Raw genomic sequence first — 19,588 nt, forward strand, 5'->3', positions numbered from 1 at the left:
GTAGTCTCGTAATCTGGGGAACCGGGTTCGCGTCTCCGCTCCTCCACATGCAGCTGCTGGGTGACTTTGGGTCACACTTCTCTGAAGTCTCTCAGCCTCACTCACCTCACAGAGTGTTTGTTGTGGGGGAGGAAGGGAAAGAAGATTGTTAGCTGCTTTGAGACTCCTTAGGGTAATAAAGCGGGATATCAAATCCAAACTCTTCTTCTTCTGTCTTGCATATCAGTGGCGTACTAGTATATAGAAGATGGAAAATTATATACAGTGGTGCCCCGCAAGACGAATGCCTCGCAAGACGAAAAACCCGCTAGACGAAAGGGTTTTCCGTTTTTCGAGGCGCTTCGCAAGACGAATTTCCCTATGGGCTTGCTTCGCAAGATGAAAAAGGCTTGCGAGTCTTGCGATTTTTTTCGCTGTTTCCCCCTCTTTTTCTAATCCGCTAAGCCGCTAATAGGGATGCTTCGCAAGATGAAAAAACCGCTAGACGAAGAGACTCACGGAACGGATTATTTTCGTCTTGCGAGGCACCACTGTATATATTTGGGAGCTCATCATTAGTAGGGTGAAGGCTGCTGTTTGATGGGGCTCGTGCCCCTGTGCCCCCCTCTTTGGGCATGCCTCGTTTAAGGGCTTCTTTCCCTTTGGCTGCAGAGCCTCGACGAAGTCAGTAAGAGCGATATCGGCCGGAAGATAAAGGAAGGTATGGAAGAAGCCACCAAAACTGCGAAGCAGTCCGCGGAATCGGTCACCCGAGGAGGAGAGAAGCTGGGACGGACAGCAGCGTTCAAGGCCATTTCCCAGGTACGCTGAGCTTTCCCTGTGTCAGGCTGCCACCTTACTCCCAAGTAAGGCCATCTATACCTGGTGTTAACAGATACCCTCGTTTAGTGCATGGGTAACGTGACTGCCGATTAGGTGTGCTGTAAGATACCGTATTTTTCGCTCTATAAGACACACTTTTTCCCTCCTAAAAAGTAAGGGGAAATGTGTGTGCGTCTTGCGGAGCGAATGCAGGCTGTGCAGCAATCCCTCTTGCTGTTCTGGCTTCAGCGATAGCCGCGCAAAGTCTCTTCCAACAACATTTGATTCAGAATATTTTTTTTTCTTGTTTTCCTCCTCTAAAAGCTAGGTGCGTCTTGTGGTCGGGTGCATCTTATGGAGCGAAAAATGCAGTAAATTGCTCCCTGCATTCACACAGCAGGCCGTTTTTTAGGCAGGTCCTGCTTTCATTTTCATTTTCATTTCAAAGAACCCTGCGGGGAGGGGGACAGAATCAGCAGTGGCCTCAGCCCCATTCCAACCACACCTCCCAAAAAATATCCACTCTGCATGGGGGCATTCCTCCAGGTGAAGAGGCCTTACTTACTTACTTACTTACTTATTTCCCGCCCATATGGCTGGGTTTCCCCAGCCACTCTGGGCAGCTCTCAACAGAATATTATAAACACGATAAAACTTCCCTAAACTGTGCTGCCTTCAGATGTCTGTCCCTAAACTTGGAGCCTGCAGAATCGCTCCTGGAATAATAATGGCTCCCAACAGAATATAAAAAATACGATAAAGCGTCAAACATTAAAACCTTCCCTAAACAGGGTTGCCTTCAGGTGTCAGACAGTTGTTTATTTCCCTGACATCTGATGGGAGGGTGTTCCACAGTGAGGTTGCCACCACTGAGAAGGCCCTCTGCCTGGTTCCCTGTAACCTTGCTTCTCGCAGGGAGGGAACTACCAGAAGACCCTTGGAGGTGGACCTTAGTGTCCGGGCTGGATGATGGGGGTGGAGACGCTTCTTCAGGTACAGGGTCTGGGCCGTTTAGGGCTTTAAAGGGCAGCACCAACACTGTAAATTGGGCTCTGAAATGTACTGGGAGCCAACGAAGATCCTTTATGTGGTCCCGGCGGCTGCCTCAAGTCACCAGTCTAGCTGCCGCATTTTGGATTAGTTGTAGAGCAGAGTTAATTGTCCCCCTTGTTACAGAGAGGCTTGGCTGTCCTACACCACAGACAGTACCTTCAGTTTCCCCCTGCGGAACGCTCTTTTAGCAGACATCACACAGAGGCATATTTGCTTTTTAGCGTTCGGCATCCCGCACGGATCACGTTTGCAACCCGAGCGTTCACTGCAATAAGCATAGCAATAAAATGCAAAATTAGAAAGAAATTTAGAAAACCAGTAGAAGGGGTTGAAGAAAGTCTTAGGCTGTGATAGCCAAAGATTTGTTATGTGGTTTTGGAGTTGGAAAATTTGTGCAAAAATCAATAACAATCATTTAAAAAGAAGAAGAAAAGAAATGCAGATCTATCTACAGTAGTGCCCCGCAAGACGAACGCCTCGCAAGACGGAAAACCCGCTAGACGAAAGGGTTTTCCGTTTTGGAGGTGCTTCGCAAAACGAATTTCCCTGTGGACTTGCATCGCAAGACGAAAATGTCTTGCGAGTTCCTGCGGGTTTTTTTCGCTCCCCCCCTTTTCCTAAGCCGCTTATCAGCTGATCCGCTGATAAGCCGCTTAACAGCTGATCGCTAAAAGCCGCTAAACTGCTAATAGCGCTAATCCGCTAAACTGTCAATGGGCTTGCTTCGCAAGACAAAAAAACCGCTATACGAAGAGCCTCACGGAACGGATTAATTTCGTCTTGCGAGGCACCACTGTAATTTTTTTAAAGCCAACCAAAGCAGAAAAGGTCTTTTTCGGGCCACACAGTGAAACACCAGGGCGGTTGTGGTTGGAATGGACAAATGCACCCTCCAGGGTTGGGTTTGTCAGCTCAGGTGTTATCTGTCCAGTCACTCTCAGAGTCTGCGGGACTCCTGCCCTCTCCGCTGTAACCGCCTCTTGCTCTTCCAGGGTGTGGAGACGGTCAAGAAAGAGATCGACGAGAGTGTCCTGGGCCAGACGGGGCCTTACAAGCGGCCGGAGAGGCTCCGGAAGCGGACGGAATTTGCTGGCGAGAGGCTGAAGGAAGAGAGGATATTTGAAGCCAACGAGTGAGTGATGGCTGGGAGGAGGGGGTGCGGTTTGCAGGGGTGTCTGGGTGCTGCCAGTTTCTTCCCTGAAGGCGGAAGCCCGGCAGTGTGCAGTAGAGGACGGGGGTCGATGGAGCCCAGATGGAAACCGGGGGCAAGCTCTGGTCCCTAGGATCGCTCTGACACGGTCTTTGCTAGGAGCCCCTCTGTTATGGCTGCTGCTGGTCGTGGTAGGCAAGGCTGAAACAGATGGACGGGGGCTGTGACTTGTTGAAGGAGCGTCTCCACCCCCATCGTTCTGCCCGGACGCTGAGGTCCAGCGCCGAGGGCCTTCTGGTGGTTCCCTCATTGCGAGAAGCAAAGCTACAGGGAACCAGGCAGAGGGCCTTCTCGGTAGTGGCACCTGCCCTGTGGAACGCCCTCCCACCAGATGTCAAAGAGAACAACAACTACCTGACATTCAGAAGACATCTTAAGGCAGCCCTGTTCAGGGAAGTTTTTAATGTATGACAAATTAGTGTATTTTTGGTATTTGTGGAAGCCGCCCAGAGTGGCTGGGGAAACCCAGCCAGATGGGCGGGGTACAAATAATAAATTATTATTATTATTATTATTATTATTATTATTATTATTATTATTATTATTTTATTGAAAAGCAGCTCCTCTCGGGGTGGGGAGAAGCTCAAGTGCTTTGCGTAGAGAAAGCCCCAGGTCCAGTCTCTGGCTCAGGTTCACAGCATAAAATCACAATATTAAAACACAAAATACATATTGTGAACCTACACAGACCCTGCGATCGTCGTAAGGGGCCCTGCTCCGTGTGCCTCCTCATTGAGAGGTCTGGAGGGCAGCAACACAAGAACAGGGTCTTTTATGTGGTGGCTCCCTGTCTGTGAAATTCGCTCCTCAGGGAGGCACACCTGGTGCCCTCATTATACACTTTTAAAGATAAAGGTAAAGGCACCCGTGACCATTAGGTCCAGTCGTGACCAACTCCGGGGTTGAAGCGCTCGTCTCGCTTTACTGGCCGAGGGAGCCCGCGTACAGCTTCCGGGTCATGTGGCCAGCAGGACTAAGCCGCTTCTGGCGAACCAGAGCAGCGCACGGAAACGCCGTTTACCTTCCCGCCGGAGCGGTACCTATTTATCTACTTGCACTTTGACGTGCTTTCAAACTGCTAGGTTGGCAGGATATACACTTTAAGGCACCAGGCAAAAGCATTCCTTTTTAACCCGGCTGATTGACATCCGATACCCCTTTTAAAATGTGTTGGGAGTAAGGAAGGGATTATTGGGTTGCTCTGGTTTTTTTTTATTTTTGCTATGCACGGTGTGTTTTTCCATTGTGCTTTTATGCTACGAACCGCACTGAGACCTGCAGGTGTAGGGCGGCATGGAAATTTAAAAATAAGAAAAAAACATTATTTTTTTATTCCTCCCTCCCCTTCATTGGCTCCTCCTTTTCTTCCAGGGAGGCGATGGGCGTTGTACTCCACAAGGACTCCAAATGGTACCAGCAGTGGAAGGAGTTCAAGGACAACAACGTGGTGTTCAACCGTAAGCTGCGCCTGCAGGGAAAGCTCCTCCCCACATCTTCTCCCCTGCCTGGTCCTGTAAATACAGGCTGAGTTAGGCAGGGCCCAGTGCCATGCGTGAGGGACTCACAGCTGTCCATGAAGGCACAGGTTAATTCTGTGTCCAGGGCGGCTGCCTACCAGCTCCATCTGGTACGCAGGATGAGACCCTCCCTGCCCTTGGACTGTCTCTCCAGAGTGGTGCATGCTCTGGTTATCTCCCGCTTGGACTACTGCAATGCACTCTACGTGGGGCTACCTTTGAAGGTGACCCGGAAACTACAACTAATCCAGAATGCGGCAGCTAGACTGGTGACTGGGGGCAGCTGCCGAGACCATATAACACCGGTCTTGAAAGACCTACATTGGCTCCCAGTACGTTTCCCAGCACAATTCAAAGTGTTGGTGTTGACCTTTAAAGCCCAAAATGGCCTCGGTCCAGTATACTTAAAGGAGCGTCTCCACCCCCATTGTTCTGCCCGGACACCGAGGTCCAGCACCGAGGGCCTTCTGGGGGTTCCCTCATTGCGAGAAGTGAGGTTGCAGGGAACCAGGCAGAGGGCCTTCTCGGTGGTGGCGCCCTCCCTGTGGGAGATTCCCTTGTTCCAACACCGTTTCCCACTGCTTCCCGCTGCTATCCCGGATTGTTAGATATCCCATAAACTGTCCCCGGGACAGGTGAGGCTGCTGATCCCTTGTTTTCAAATCTGAAAGTTGACAGCTATGCCTCTATTGGCTCCCAGTACATTTCTCAGCACAATTCAAAGTGTTGGTGCTGACCTTGAAAGCCCTAAATGGCCCAGTACACTTGAAGGAGCGTCTCCACCCCCATTGTCCATCCTGGACACGGAGGTCCAGCTCCGAGTGCCTTCTGGCGGTTCCCTCCCTGAGAGAAGTGAGGTAACAGGGAACCAGGCAGAGGGCCTTCTCGGTGGTGGCACCTGCCCTGTGGAATGCCCTCCCATCAGATGTCAAGGAAATAAACAACTACCTGACTTTTAGAAGACATCTGAAGGCAGCCCAGTTTAGGGAAGTTTTACCGTGTTTTTAATATTCTGTGAGAGCTGCCCAGATTGGCTGGGGAAACCCAGCCAGGTGGGTGTGAAATAACTAAGTAAGTAATTAAGCAAGTAAGGCAGGCCTCATTGGGCCTCTTCACCTGGAGGAATGCCCCCATGCAGAGTGGATTTTTTTGGGGGGGGGGAGTGTGGAGGGAATGGGGCTGAGGCCGCTGCTGATTCTGTCCCCCTCCCCGCAGGTTTCTTTGAAATGAAAATGAAATACGACGAGAGCGACAATGCCATCATCCGGGCCTCTCGCGTTGTGACGGACAAGATGACAGACTTCATCGGTGAGTCTCTCCTTGCCTTTCCCCTTCAAGTGCTGCTGGCTGGCCCTATAGGGACGTGGGTAGCGCTGTGGTCTAAACCCCTGAGCTTGCCGATCGGAAAGTCGGCGGTTTGATGGGGTGAGGTGAGCTTCCGTTGCTCCATCCCAGCTCTTGCGAACCAGTAGTTCGAAAACTAGTAGATCAATAGATACCGCTGCGGCAGGAAGGCAAACGGTGTTTCCATGCTCTCTGGTTTCCGTCACCGTGTCCCGTTGTGCCAGAAGCGTTTTATTCCTGCTGGCCACATGACCCGGAAAGCTGTCTGTGGACAAACGCCGGCTCCCTCGGCCCGAAAGCGAGATGAGCGCCACAACCCCAGAGTCGCCTTTGACTGGACTTAACCGTCCAGGGGTCCTTTACCTTTTACCTTTGCCCTCAGGTCTCCGTGCGGTTCACAAGGTAAAATGGCTCTCCACCCCCCTCTCTCTGCTCTGGAGCTGACTGGAGACCGCCGGATGGGTGGAAAGGAGGCCGCGGCTGTTGCGCTACCCCACGTTTCAGCTGCTAGACGGCGGGGAGGCTGAGCAATGTAAACAAAGCCCTGGGGCGCTTCCAGTCCCTTTGGGGCTTCCTCTGCCCTCACTGACGTCCTCTCCGGACTCCAGGAGAGTCTCTGCGTGAGCCACGAGGACTCTCGAGCTCTCTCCCTAAGATAGGTTCAAACCTATCTTATCTGTTTCCCAGTGGTGCACTTATATGTGGTCGACTGCTCATAAGTGCAGTGGAGGGGTGCCTGTATCGCGTTGTGGTTTAGCGGTTGAAGTGTTGTCTAGGCATCTGTAGGAAGAAGCCCACTTGGGTCTCTCTCAAAAGAGCCAGTGTGGTGTAGTGGTTAAGAGCGGTGGCCTCGTAATCTGGTGAACAGGGTTCGCTTCCCCGCTCCTCCACATGCAGCTGCTGGGTGACCTTGGGCTAGTCACACTTCTTTGAAGTCTCTCAACCTCACTCACCTCACAGAGTGTTTGTTGTGGGGGAGGAAGGGAAAGGAGAAGGTTAGCCGCTTTGAGACTCCAAACAACAACAACAATTCTTCTTCTTCTTCTTCTTCTTCTTCTTCTTCTTCTTCTTCTCCTCCTCCTCCTCCTCCTCCTCCTCCTCCTCCTCCTCCTCCTCCTCCTCCTCTCTGGCTTCTTCCAGATGCTGCACACAGGGTTTCTCCCCTCCACCCCATGGTCTTAAGGACTAGCACCTTGGTTTTTCACAACATAGGGAAGCAAAGCTGAGAGTTTTGGGTCGCTGAGTGATTCTTCTGTTAGGATATAGTTCTGTTCCACCTTAGAAGGAACAGGCATGACTGTTGTGTGTCACACGCCTGTTCACTTCCAGCACAGTTTGCTGGGAACTTCCGTTTGTATATGGCTTTTGCTATCCGGTTGTTTGCTTGGACACGAAGGGAAGCAGACATGTTTTTTCCCTTGTTCCTGAACTATGCTTAATAAAGGTAAAGGGACCCCTGACCATTAGGTCCAGTCGTGGCCGACTCTGGGGTTGCGGCGCTCATCTCGCTTTACTGGCCGAGGGAGCCGGCGTACAGATTCCGGGTCATGTGGCCAGCAGGACTAAGCCGCTTCTGGCAAACCAGAGCAGTGCACGGAAACGACGTTTACCTTCCCGCCGGAGTGGTACCTTTTTATCTACTTGCACTTTGATGTGCTTTCGAGCTGGTAGGTTGGCAGGAGCAGGGACCAAGCAACGGGAGCTTACCCCGTCGCAGGGATTCGAATCGCTGACCTTCTGATCGGCAAGTCCTAGGCTCTGTGGTTTAACCCACAGCACCACCCACGTCCCTTCTTATGCTGAATAAACGCCTGTAAATAATGCTTACACATGTCTCTGTCCGCCACTTCCGTTGTGAAGATTTATTCACACTGCTGATAAGAGCATGCCAAGTCTCTAAAGGTCCCTGAGGCTTGTGTCGTTGATTGATGCTGTTCCGAAAACTGGAGTTCGCCCTGCTGCCGGCCAGTGGCTGGAGCCAGCCGGGGGGCCTGCTAAATGCCCCCATCTCCCCGGACGCATCCCAACATCTTCGCCGATCCCTTTGGCCCCAGGAACCAAGCCCTTGCTTAAAGTCGAGGATGTCAGATCCTCCGGGGGTTTCTCACCCCCCCCCCCAGCGTCACTCTGAATCCCCTCCAAATGCCAACCCTCTGTTGCCTCTGATTGTATCGGCAGGCGGGCTGTTCTCCAAGACTGAAATGTCGGGGGTCCTGACCGAGATCCTCCGCGTCGACCCAAACTTCGACAAGGACCGGTTCCTCAAGCAGTGTGAGGACGACATCATCCCCAACATCCTAGAGGCAGGTCTGGGGTGCGGGTGGGGAGAGGCGGCTGGGGTGCGGGGGTGTCTTGTGTGCCCAAGCAGCGGGGTGGGGGGGGGTGGGGGGGGTGGCTCGCTTAAAGGCGGCAATGTGGGAAGTGGCCCTGGCATCACAGCAGAGAGAGAGAGAGAGTCAACTGATGGCTTTCAGGGAGGTGTCAAAGTCCAGAAAAAGGATGAAGCAGGATCTTTCTCTATTCATTTTTATTTATTTATTGAATCAATAATAATAATAATAATAATTTATTATTTATACCCCGCCCATCTGGCTGAGTTTCCCCAGCCACTCTGGGCGGCTCCCAATCAAGTGTTAAAAACAGTATAGCATTAAATATTAAAAACTTCCCTGAACAGGGCTGCCTTCAGATGTCTTTTAAAGATAGGATAGCTACTTATTTCCTTCACATCTGATGGGAGGGCGTTCCACAGGGAGGGCGCCACCACCGAGAAGGCCCTCTGCCTGGTTCCCTGTAACCTCACTTCTTGCAATGAGGGAACCGCCAGAAGGCCCTCGGAGCTAGATCTCAGTGTCCGGGCTGAACGATGGGGGTGGAGACGCTCCTTCAGGTATACTGGACCGAGGCCGTTTAGGGCTTTAAAGGTCAGCACCAACACTTTGAATTGTCCAAGCATGAGATAACTAGAGCATGCACCACTCTGGAGAGACAGTCCGTGGGCAGGTAGGGTCTCAGCCTGCGTACCAGATGGAGCTGGTAGACAGCTGCCCTGGACACAGAATTGACCTGCGCCTCCATGGACAACTGTGAGTCCAAAATGACTCCCAGGCTGCGCACCTGGTCCTTCAGGGGCACAGTTGCCCCATTCAGGACCAGGGAGTCCCCCACACCCGCCTGCCCCCTGTCCCCCCAAAACAGTCCTTCTGTCTTGTCAGGATTCAACCACAATCCGTTAGCCGCCATCCATCCTCCAACCGCCTCCAGAAACTCACACAGGACCTTCACCGCCTTCACCGGTTCTGAGTTGAAAGAGAGGTAGAGCTGGGTATCATCCGCATTCTGATGAACACCCAGCCCTGCCACCTTCAGTTGGTGCTGGGAGAAAAACTCCCACCTGAAATCTTGGAGAGCCAAGTGTAAAAACAGATAAATTCTGCTGGCTGCTATGCAACTCAAAAATAGCTGCTTCCCAAGGTTTTAATCCTCCGACGGCATCCTCCAGAAGCTCTTCCCTCCATGCGCTCCTCCTGTAAAACTTTGATTCCTGCTATCGATCATGAAATAGCGGTTGTTGATGCCCAGCAAGCCCGGGGGCCCCACCAAATTGTTTTCTTCTGCAGCTTTGTTGCTCCCCCCCCCCCCGGCTATTAAACACCATCCTTTCTCCACCCAGCCAGCCGAGTCATAAATATGTCAGTAACTTACTGAACTTTGCCATGTTGCTCTTGAGTTATTCTGCTCTCTTTTCCTGCTATCAGCAAAACGGGACACTCTCACGCAGGAAAGCAATTTGCTGAGTGTTTAAGGGACGGCTTCTCCCACTTGCCTGCCTTCCCCCCACCCCGCCCTTCCCCAAAAATCCCAGGCCTAACAGTTTGCCCTGGGAAGACCAGATGTCCTCTTCTGCCAACTTCCTTATTAAATCTTCATTTGATCGTCTGCCAGCTCCTCCGTGATCTCTCCCAGCGGCTTGGTGTCCCAACTCTACAGTTCTCTGATTCTTTATTAGAACTCGGGTGCAAGGAAGAGAGTTTGGGGAAAGTTTTAGATTTAGGAATATTGGAACCTGCCTCATACAGAGTCAGGTGCATTGGTCCACGTGACTCAATATTGTCTACCCTGACTGGCACAGCTCTCTCTGGGGTGTGTGTTGAACCTGGGAACTTCTATATGCCAAGCAGTCCCTCTACTCCAAGCGTACAAAACCCTTAGGCCCTTCGTGTACTCTCCATTGTCCTTCTGCTTGTCCCTCTGTGATCGCAGCTCCTTGTGTGTGATGCTCTGTTGTCTCTCCTCCTTTTCTTTAGGCCATTATAACCGGAGACCTGGACATCCTCAAGGACTGGTGTTATGAGGCGGTGAGTGTTTGCCCCGGGAGATGGCATGGTTGGTCCTGGTGCGGTTCGTGGGGATTGGCGATCTTTCGAACCTGACATTCAGGAGTGTCCCAAAAGGACATGAGAGCTGACCCCTTTCTCGCAGGCTTCCCAAAGGCTCCTGGCTGGCCTCAACAAGAAGGCACCATATTTTTCGCTCTATAAGACGCACCAGACCACAAGACGCACCTAGTTTTTGGAGGAGGAAAACAAGGGAAAAAAATATTCTGAATCTCAGAAGCCAGAACAGCAAGAGGGATCGCTGCGCAGCGAAAGCAGCAATCCCTCTTGCTGTTCTGGCTTCTGGGATAGCTCCGCAGCCTGCATTCGCTCCATAAGACGCACATACATTTCCCCTTACTTTTTAGGAGGGAAATAGTGAGTCTTATAGAGCAAAAAATACGGTAGGTTGCCAGATTACATCCAGGGATGCTCTTTTTAACTTCGTGTGCATGGGCAGTGGCGTAGCGTGGTGGCGGGCCCCCGGGGCAGTTGCCTCAGGTGCAGAATTGTCAGGGGCGCAAAAATTCAACACCTGGCGCTGCCTCTTTACAGCTGAGTTCCATTGAAAACGGCTTCTCCATGTGAACCAGGGACGTCTCCTGAGAACAGAACAACTCTTCTTTTCTTACCTCTGTCAAGGAATTCTACTCAGTATTCATCCAGAGCAGAACCCCGACGTATAGCTAGCAGAGTAAAACTTAAAACACGTTGTGCAGGATTCCCAAAAATAGACTAGAGGCAATTGTATTTCACCCAGCAGAGCTTTACTGCTCTGAAGGCAAATAATAATAATAATAATAATAATAATAATAATAATAATAATAGGATAAAGTGCGAGACTGGTTACATTACGCTCAGATTAAAGAAGTCTTTAAAAATGACAAAAAGTTAGGGTTCCAGGTGGAGAAATCGAAATTGGAAACAGAATTGTTAGAACCTAAGACTAAGGTACTTTCAAGAATGTATAACTTGCTGTTAAAATGGAACACACAAGATGAAATGGTTAAATCGGCTATGATAAAGTGGGCACAGGATATTGGGTATAACATTATGTTTGAGGACTGGGAAAGGTTGTGGACCACTGGGTTGAACTTCACTGCATGTAATGCTTTGAAGGAAAATGTAATGAAAATGATATATAGATGGTACATGACCCCAGTTAAACTTGCCAAAATATACCATTTGTCTGATAACAAATGCTGGAAGTGTAAAGGAAATGAAGGAACATTCTTTCACCTCTGGTGGACGTGCCCTAGAGTGAAGGCCTTCTGGGAAATGATATATAATGAGTTGAAAAAGGTATTTAAGTATACTTTCCCTAAGAAACCAGAAGCCTTCCTTTTGGGTATTGTCGACCAGAAGGTGTTAAAGAAGGACCGAACATTTTTTATGTATGCAACAACGGCAGCAAGGATACTCATCGCTAAGCACTGGAAAACTCATCGCTAAGCACTGGAAAACTCAAGATCTACCCACACTGGAAGAGTGGCAGATGCAACTGATAGACTATATGGAACTAGCCGAGATGACCGGCAGAATCCGAGACCTGGGAGAAGAGAAGGTTGAAGAAGATTGGAAGAAATTTAGGATTTATTTACAAAAACACTGTAATTTGGTTGAATGTTAAGAAGGATGCCAGATCATAAACAATTGAGCACCACTAAATTAGACGTAATCTGGATGATAAATGAGACTGAGGAAAATATAAACCTTTTGCAGAATCATCAGACTAAATTAAATGAATAAGACTTAAGAATGTAAATAAGTTGATAAATTGCTGGAAAAAGTTTTGTAATGATGCAAGTGGGAGCGGGAGACGTGAGGGAGTCCAAAGAAGCTTTGATAATACGTTACGATATATGTTATATTGTTTATCACTTTTGCATTTTTGTATTTAAAAAATCTTAATAAATATTTAAAATAATAATAATAATAATAATAATAATAATAATAATAATAATAATTTATTTATACCCCACCCATCTGGCTGGGTTTCCCCAGCCACACTGGGCGGCTTCCACAAAGTCCAAAAATACCCTAAGATGTCACACATTAAAAACTTCCCTGAACAGGGCTGCCTTCAGATGTCTTCTGAATGTCAGGTAGTTGTTTATCTCTTTGACATCTGATGGGAGGGTGTTCCACAGGGCGGGCGCCACTACCGAGAAGGCCCTCTGCCTGGTTCCCTGTAGCTTTGCTTTTCGTAATGAGGGAACCGCCGGAAAACCCTCGGCGCTGGACCTCAGCGTCCGGGCAGAATGATGGGGGTGGAGACGCTCCTTCAGGTATACTGGGCCGAGGCCCATAATGGTCACAAATCCAATACATTCAGGATTGGCCCTGTCCATAAGAAATCCAGTTGCAGTAGACTTAAACTTACAGTAACTTATTATAAGACTAAAACCTTAATATTAAGCATACTATGTACAGAACAAGGGACGCAGGTGGCGCTGTGGGTTAAAGCCGCAGCGCCTAGGGCTTGCCGATCGAAAGGTCGGCGGTTCGAATCCCTGCGGCGGGGTGCGCTCCCGCTGCTCGGTCCCAGCGCCTGCCAACCTAGCAGTTCGAAAGCACCTCCGGGTGCAAGTAGATAAATAGGGACCGCTTACCAGCGGGAAGGTAAACGGCGTTTCCGTGTGCGGCTCTGGCTCTGGCTCTGGCCAGAGCAGCGATGTCACGCTGGCCACGTGACCCGGAAGTGTCTGCGGACAGTGCTGGCCCTTGGCCTCTTAAGTGAGATGGGCGCACAACCCCAGAGTCTGTCAAGACTGGCCCGTACGGGCAGGGGTACCTTTACCTTTACCTATGTACAGAACACCACACCAGAAGGAGAAGAAAGAGAAAGAGAAACCCAGTCTCCTTCTGGCCTGACATAGTCAGCATGACCTTGACAGAAGAGATAACAGAACCAGTTTAAACCAGCTGTACTCAGCTTCTCTGAAGGAATAACCCAAACACCACGAACCTTCTGCTTGTTCCTTTCACATAAGCTTCCAGAACCCTCTTGAATTAAGTAGAATGGGAAAGATCAGATCAATACTTTCTGCACTAAGGAATGCAGACTGACAACCTCTGCAGCCGCGATCTGCGTGGCGCAGATGCCGTTAGGCCGTTAAATGTGCATGCATACTCAGTCCCATTTTCCTCCTACGCTGTACCGGGCACTGGCAACCCAGGCTACACCACTGCACATGGGTCCCGCTCTCTTCCTGCTCAGGACGCGAAAATTCATATATCCGCACACAAGGAACTATCCCCAAACTTTACTATAAACACCGCAGAGTCAATTTGCTTTCTTCCGTGTTTTTCCTTGCTTGTTTCTGCCCTGCTGGTTGGTGGCACCCATTTTTGAGCAGAAACAATGGAAGGAGGGAGCGAGATCAGATAGATCAAGATATCATCAGAGACCGGGCAAATTAGTTTCCCCTGTTGTCTCCCTTTTGTTGGTTGGCTGCAGCCATTACAGGAAGAAACCATTGCGAAAGGGGGTAGATCTGGAAAAACCAGCTGCCTCTTTCCAGCCCTGGTGACTGCTGGGCTGATGCTGCCTGTTCCACAGTGTTGAAAAGCTGATATCGCCCAGCGATGGGCAATTGGGGGCGGGAGAGACCCAAGTGCGCCGCCTTGAGGTCCTTGAAGGAAAGGGTCATATATATAAATTTAATAAACAATACCATGGAAATAACTTCTTTCAGACTTACAGCCAGCTGGCACACCCGATTCAGCAAGCGAAAGCGATGGGGCTTCAGTTCCACTCCAGGATTTTGGACGTCGACAATGTAGACGTGAGTGCTTGCTCCTCTTTCTTGGCCTGGACTGGAACATCTGGCAGTCAAAGGGCCAGTGTGGTGTAGAGGTTAAGAGCGGTGGACTCGTAATCTGGTGAACAGGGTTCGCGTCTCTGCTCCTCCACCTGCAGCTGCTGGGTGACCTTGGGCCAGTCGCACTTCTCTGAAGTCTCTCAGCCCCACTCACCTCACAGAGTGTTTGTTGTGGGGCAGGAAGGAAAAGGAGAATGTTAGCCGCTTTGAGACTCCTTTGAGTAGTGATAAAGCAGGATATCAAATCCAAACTCTTCTTCTTCTTCTTTCGCTCCCTCCTGTCCAGCGGCAAAGCTTTAATAGCAGAGCCTGGAGAGCTGGAAGAGTGCATTTGCCTCGCAACTGCCCCATTAGGCCATTAGGATGCTGGTGGTTCTGTCGTCTAAACCACTGAGCCTCTTGGGCTTGCCGATCGCAAGGTCGGCGGTTCGAATCCCCGCGATGGGGTGAGCTCCCTTTGCTCTGTCCCAGCTCCTGCCAACCTAGCAGTTCGAAAGCACACCGGTGCAAGTAGATAAATAGGTACCGCTGCGGCGGGAAGGTTAGCGGCGTTTCCGTGCACTCTGGTTTCTGTCACAGTGTTCCATTGCGCCAGAAGCGGTTTAGTCCTGCTGGCCACATGACCTGGAAAGCTGTCTGCGAACAAACGCCTGCTCCCTCAACCTGAAAGCAAGATGAGCGCTGCAACCCCAGAGTCGCCTTTGACTGGACTTAACTGTCCAGGAGTCCTTTTACCTATTCGGCCAAGACCTACTGGGAACAGTTGCCTGCACTGTCTTGCCTGCTTTGAATAAAGAGCTAACTTCACTGACGCCATGGCTTTTTCTTATACGCTGAGCTACACTTGCTTCTGGCTCCCAACAGTAGTCCGGTAGAACCCCCTGCTATGCAGGAATCTTTTGCCCAATGTGGGGCTCGAACCCACAACCCTGAGATTATTTATTTATTTAACCCTGACTAGCGGGTGGCACTGTGGGTTAAACCACAGAGCCTAGGACTTGCCGATCAGAAGGTCGGCGGTTCGAATCCCCGCAGTGACGGGGTGAACTCCCGTTGCTCGGTCCCTGCTCCTGCCCACCTAGCAGTTCAAAAGCACGTCAAAGTGCAAGTAGATAAATAGGTACCACTCCGGCGGGAAGGTAAAGGTCGTTTCCGTGTGCTTCTCTGGTTTGCCAGAAGTGGCCTAGTCCTGCTGGCCACATGACCCGGAAGCTGTACGCCGGCTCCCACGGCCAGTAAAGCAAGATGAGCACCGCAACCCCAGAGTCGGCCACGACTGGACCTAATGGTCAGGGGTCCCTTTACCTTTACCTATTTAGCTAAATATGTTAAAGATAACTTAAATGGAAAAGCTTGCAAATAATAGATAGGCTTAGGATTTAAATATGTAAGCATAAGATTTCAGATGTTTAAAGTTACCGTATTTTTTGCTCTATAAGACTCACCTTTTCCCTCCTGAAAAGTAAGCGGAAATGGGTGTGCGTCTTATGGAGCGAATGCAGGCTGCGCAGCTATCACAGAAGCCAGAACAACAAGAGGGATCGCTGTGCAGCGAAAGCAGCGGTCCCTCTTGCTGTTCTGGCTTCTGGGATTCAGAATATTTTTTTTCTTGTTTTCCTCCTCCAAAAACTAGGTGCATCTTATAGAGCAAAAATACGGTAAATTAGAAAGAATGAAAGATGTTAAGTTATCAAGTTAAGTTTTTGAGAGAATTGATTTTGGAAAACTGTTCAAATGATATATAATGAAATCAGCCAAGCGGATTTGAGGAAGTTACTCAATAATGTTACGGGATGTATGTATGTATGTTTGTTTGTCTGTATGTTTGTTTTGAATTTTTGAAAATTTATTAAAAAAATTTGGGGGGGAAAAGAGCCTTGCGCTCTATTGACCGAGCTACCCAGCACCGCTATGGACTAGTAACTTGAAGTTTTTCTCCGCTTTGCAGCTTGCGATGGGCAAGATGATGGAGCAGGGACCTGTGTTGATCATCACTTTCCAAGCTCAGTTAGTCATGGTGATCAAAAACCAGAAAGGGGAAGTCGTGGAAGGAGACCCGGTGAGTAAAATTTGCCCAACTTGCCTTGCGCACTCAGGTCTTGTTAGCTGCCTTTATTTAACCTTCTGTTGCATCCAAACTGCTGGACTAGGCTAGACAGACCTCTTCTGACAGACGGGTTCCCAAAGCAACTCTGATTACCATACTTTTCCGTGTATAAGGCTATGTTTTTTTCTTTAAAAAGCATGCTAATAAGTGGCGGTCGTCTTATACATGGACAGTTCATAGGGTGGACGTTTGATTGGTTGCTGCCACGGCTGTCAGCGGCTGTTGTGTGTGTTATTGGTTGCTGCGTCAGTATGTGTTATTGACTGGTTGACGCTCTGGCAGTTGGGCGGGTGATTGGCAGCTTCTGCCGGTGATGGGACAGATGGGAGATGGGTTTTATGACGTATGTGAGTGAGCGATTTTTTGCAGCCGCCCCCCCCAAAGCTCAACAATCCTGGGCCATCTCCCCCCATTTTCTTAAATTTGAGTCCGCCGAAATAGTCTTATACATGGGGGCGTCTTATAGACAGAAAAGTACGGTATTATCAAATAGCAGGGTGCTGCCCATTAGGATTATAACCTCTTTACAGCCTCATGTTCCTGCAGCTTAGGTAGATGAACTTTTGCCTAAAAGCAAAGGAATGAACCTGCTGGGCTAGGCTAGACAGAACCCTCCTGACAGAGGTGTGATTCCAGTGGTACCTTGGTTTTCAAACTTAATCCGTTCCGGAAGTCTGTTCCAAAACCAAAGTGTTCCAAAACCAAGGTGCGCTTTCCCACCTGTTGTTTTTTAGGGGGAACAGTTAAGGCTAGAGGCACCAGCTTGCAAGGGCAATGTTACACGTGTGAGCATCGTACCTTCCTCCCTGAGTTGGGCACAAGCTTCCCGGGCTTTGGGAAGGAGGTGCCAATACAGTGGTGCCCCGCAAGACGAATGCCTCGCAAGACGGAAAACCCGCTAGACGAAAGGGTTTTCCGTTTTGGAGGCGCTTCGCAAAACGAATTTCCCTATGGGCTTGCTTTGCAAGACGAAAATGTCTTGCGAGTTCCTGCGGGGTTTTTTCCCTTTCCCCCCCTTTTCCTAAGCCCTAAGCCGCTTATCAGCTGATCTGCTAAAAGCCGCTAAACCGCTAATAGCGCTAATCCGCTAAGCCGTCAATGGGCTTGCTTCGCAAGACGGAAAAACCGCTATACGAAGAGCCTCACGGAACGGATTAATTTCGTCTTGCGAGGCACCACGAAAATGTCTTGCGAGTTCCTGCCGGTTTTTTCCCCTTTCCCCCCCCTTTTCCTAAGCCGCTAAGCCGCTTATCAGCTGATCCGCTGATAAGCCGCTTAACAGCTGATCACTAAAAGCCGCTAAACCGCTAATAGCGCTAATCCGCTAAGCCGCTAATGGGCTTGCTTCGCAAGACGAAAAAAACGCTAGACGAAGAGAATCGCGGAAGGGATTCTTTTCGTCTTGCGAGGCACCACTGTACTTCTTGGGAATGTTCGGATGGCTCCTGCTTCCGGTGATTCTCCCAATACAGGTTTAGGAAGTCTCAGACAGCTGCAAAAGTTCTAAACAGTTCCATAAAGTTTTAAAAAATACTTATGAGTTATATGCATGGCGATTCCAGCTTTTCATTCCGGATTGACTTTTATCACAACTGAGAAGAATGACGGTATTTTCCGCTCTATAAGACTCACTTTTCCCCTCCTAAAAAGTAAGGGGAAATGTGTGTGTGTGTCTTATGGAGCGAATGCAGGCTGCGTGGCTAAGCCAAAAGCCAGAACAGGGAGAGGGAGGCTTCACGGGCTACCCTAGAAGCCAGAACAGGGAGAGGGAGCGCTGCGCAGTGCTCCGTCTCGCTGTTCTAGCTTAGGGATTAGTGGCGCAAACCCTCCGCAGGGCAGCGGGGTCCTTCATCCTGCTGCCCTCCGGAGGTTTCGCAGGCTGTCCCAGAAGCCTCTGCAGGGCACGGGGATGAAGGCTCCCTGTGCCCTCGGAGGCTTTGCACAAAGCTATCCCAGCTATCCCAGCAGCTATCCCAGAAGCCAGATCCCTCTTGCTGTTCTGGCTTCTGGGATTCAGAATTTTTTTTTCCTTTTTCCTCCCCCTATTATCCTATTATCCTATTATCTGGTGCGTCCTTAGAGTGAAAAATACGGTAGTCCCTTTCCCAGTGTTTATGATACAGGAAATTGTGGGGTTTTGGTGGGAGAGGGAGACAAAAAGTTATAACCCTAGTGCCCATGCCGTGATGTGAACTGGCTGTAACTCTGAACGTCCCCCCTTTGCAGGAGAAAGTTCTACGTATGCTGTACGTTTGGGCCCTCTGCAGAGACCCGGACGAGCTCAACCCTTACGCTGCCTGGAGACTGCTGGACATTTCTGCATCAAGCACTGAGCAGATCTTATGAGCTCGGCGTCTCCTCTGCCCGCCTCTGCCAGAACACAGGAGGAGCGCTTCTTTCCTCGCACGGAGGCCGGACAGGAGGGCAACTTGGGTGTGGCGCCGCTTTGCTGAGGACGCGGGGGTTCCGGCTCCAAGGCTGGCAGCGGGGAACGACTTGCGGGCCCCCCTGCCAGCAGTCGGGCATGGGGTGTTTCCTTGACACTGGAGCCGTGTGCCAAACTCTTGGGAGTTTCTCGGGGAGGACAAGCGAGGAAAGACCCCCGCTTCGGATCGCGGCATTGAGGAGTCCGAGGTGCACTTTGCCAGAGCAGCCCGGCTCGTTGTCCCCATTCCCCCTGCGCTTCAGGTGGCAACCTGGCCTGCGCGGTGCCCGCCCGCCAGCAGAACCAAAGAGACGCTCGTTTGCCATACCATCGTTTTTTGCAGGTGGATGTTGAAGGCCCGAACTATGGCTGTGGAGCGGGGAAAGGGAATGGCTCTATGGGGCAGGGGAAGGTCTTTCAGCCTGGGTTGCTGCTCTCGGGAATGGAGGCTCCTGTTCCCCCCCCACAGTTGTCCTTCCGCTGCAAGCTTGGCACATGGAGCAGTTGGGAGGGGGCTGCGGCTGTGAGGGGTTGTGACGGCCCTCAGCCCCAAGACACACACACACCCTGCCTGCCCCAAACACTCGGATTCGGCCTGATCTGGGCAAGTGGTATCATGGCAATAGATTCTTCTACCACCTCTGTAAATTAAATACGTATATCCAGCTTGCTTGTCCCAGTGTCTCTGTGCGTTTGGGGGGGGGGGTCAGAACGAGCAGCTTGACCAGCTGTCCTGCCATGGGGCTCCCTCCACATACAGGCAGCGGTCTAAACCACTGAGCTTCTTGGGCTTGCCGATCCGAAGGTTGGCGGTTCGAATCCCCGCGACGGGGTGAGCTCCCCTTGCTCTGTCCCAGCGAACCTAGCAGTTCGAAAGCACACCACTGCAAGTAGATAAATAGGTGCCGCTCTGGCGGGAAGGTAAACGGCA

At 50.4% G+C, this 19,588-nt stretch overlaps 1 protein-coding gene across 1 annotated transcript in view; it reads left to right on the top strand.

The window, feature by feature from the left end:
• Positions 1-19,322, top strand: part of TIMM44 (translocase of inner mitochondrial membrane 44) — a 29,256-nt gene extending 9,934 nt beyond the window's left edge. Inside the window, exons 5-13 of the mRNA XM_079960776.1 lie at positions 652-801; positions 2,847-2,986; positions 4,436-4,521; positions 5,797-5,889; positions 8,104-8,228; positions 10,233-10,283; positions 14,000-14,089; positions 16,074-16,184; positions 18,459-19,322. Coding sequence (XP_079816902.1) covers positions 652-801; positions 2,847-2,986; positions 4,436-4,521; positions 5,797-5,889; positions 8,104-8,228; positions 10,233-10,283; positions 14,000-14,089; positions 16,074-16,184; positions 18,459-18,578 — 966 coding nt within the window. The 3' untranslated portion in view covers positions 18,579-19,322. The remainder of the gene's footprint in view (positions 1-651; positions 802-2,846; positions 2,987-4,435; positions 4,522-5,796; positions 5,890-8,103; positions 8,229-10,232; positions 10,284-13,999; positions 14,090-16,073; positions 16,185-18,458) is intronic.
• The last annotated feature ends 266 nt before the right edge of the window (positions 19,323-19,588 follow it).

Source organism: Podarcis cretensis, assembly GCF_951804945.1.
Source record: "Podarcis cretensis genome assembly, chromosome: 18".
Lineage (NCBI taxonomy): Eukaryota > Metazoa > Chordata > Lepidosauria > Squamata > Lacertidae > Podarcis > Podarcis cretensis.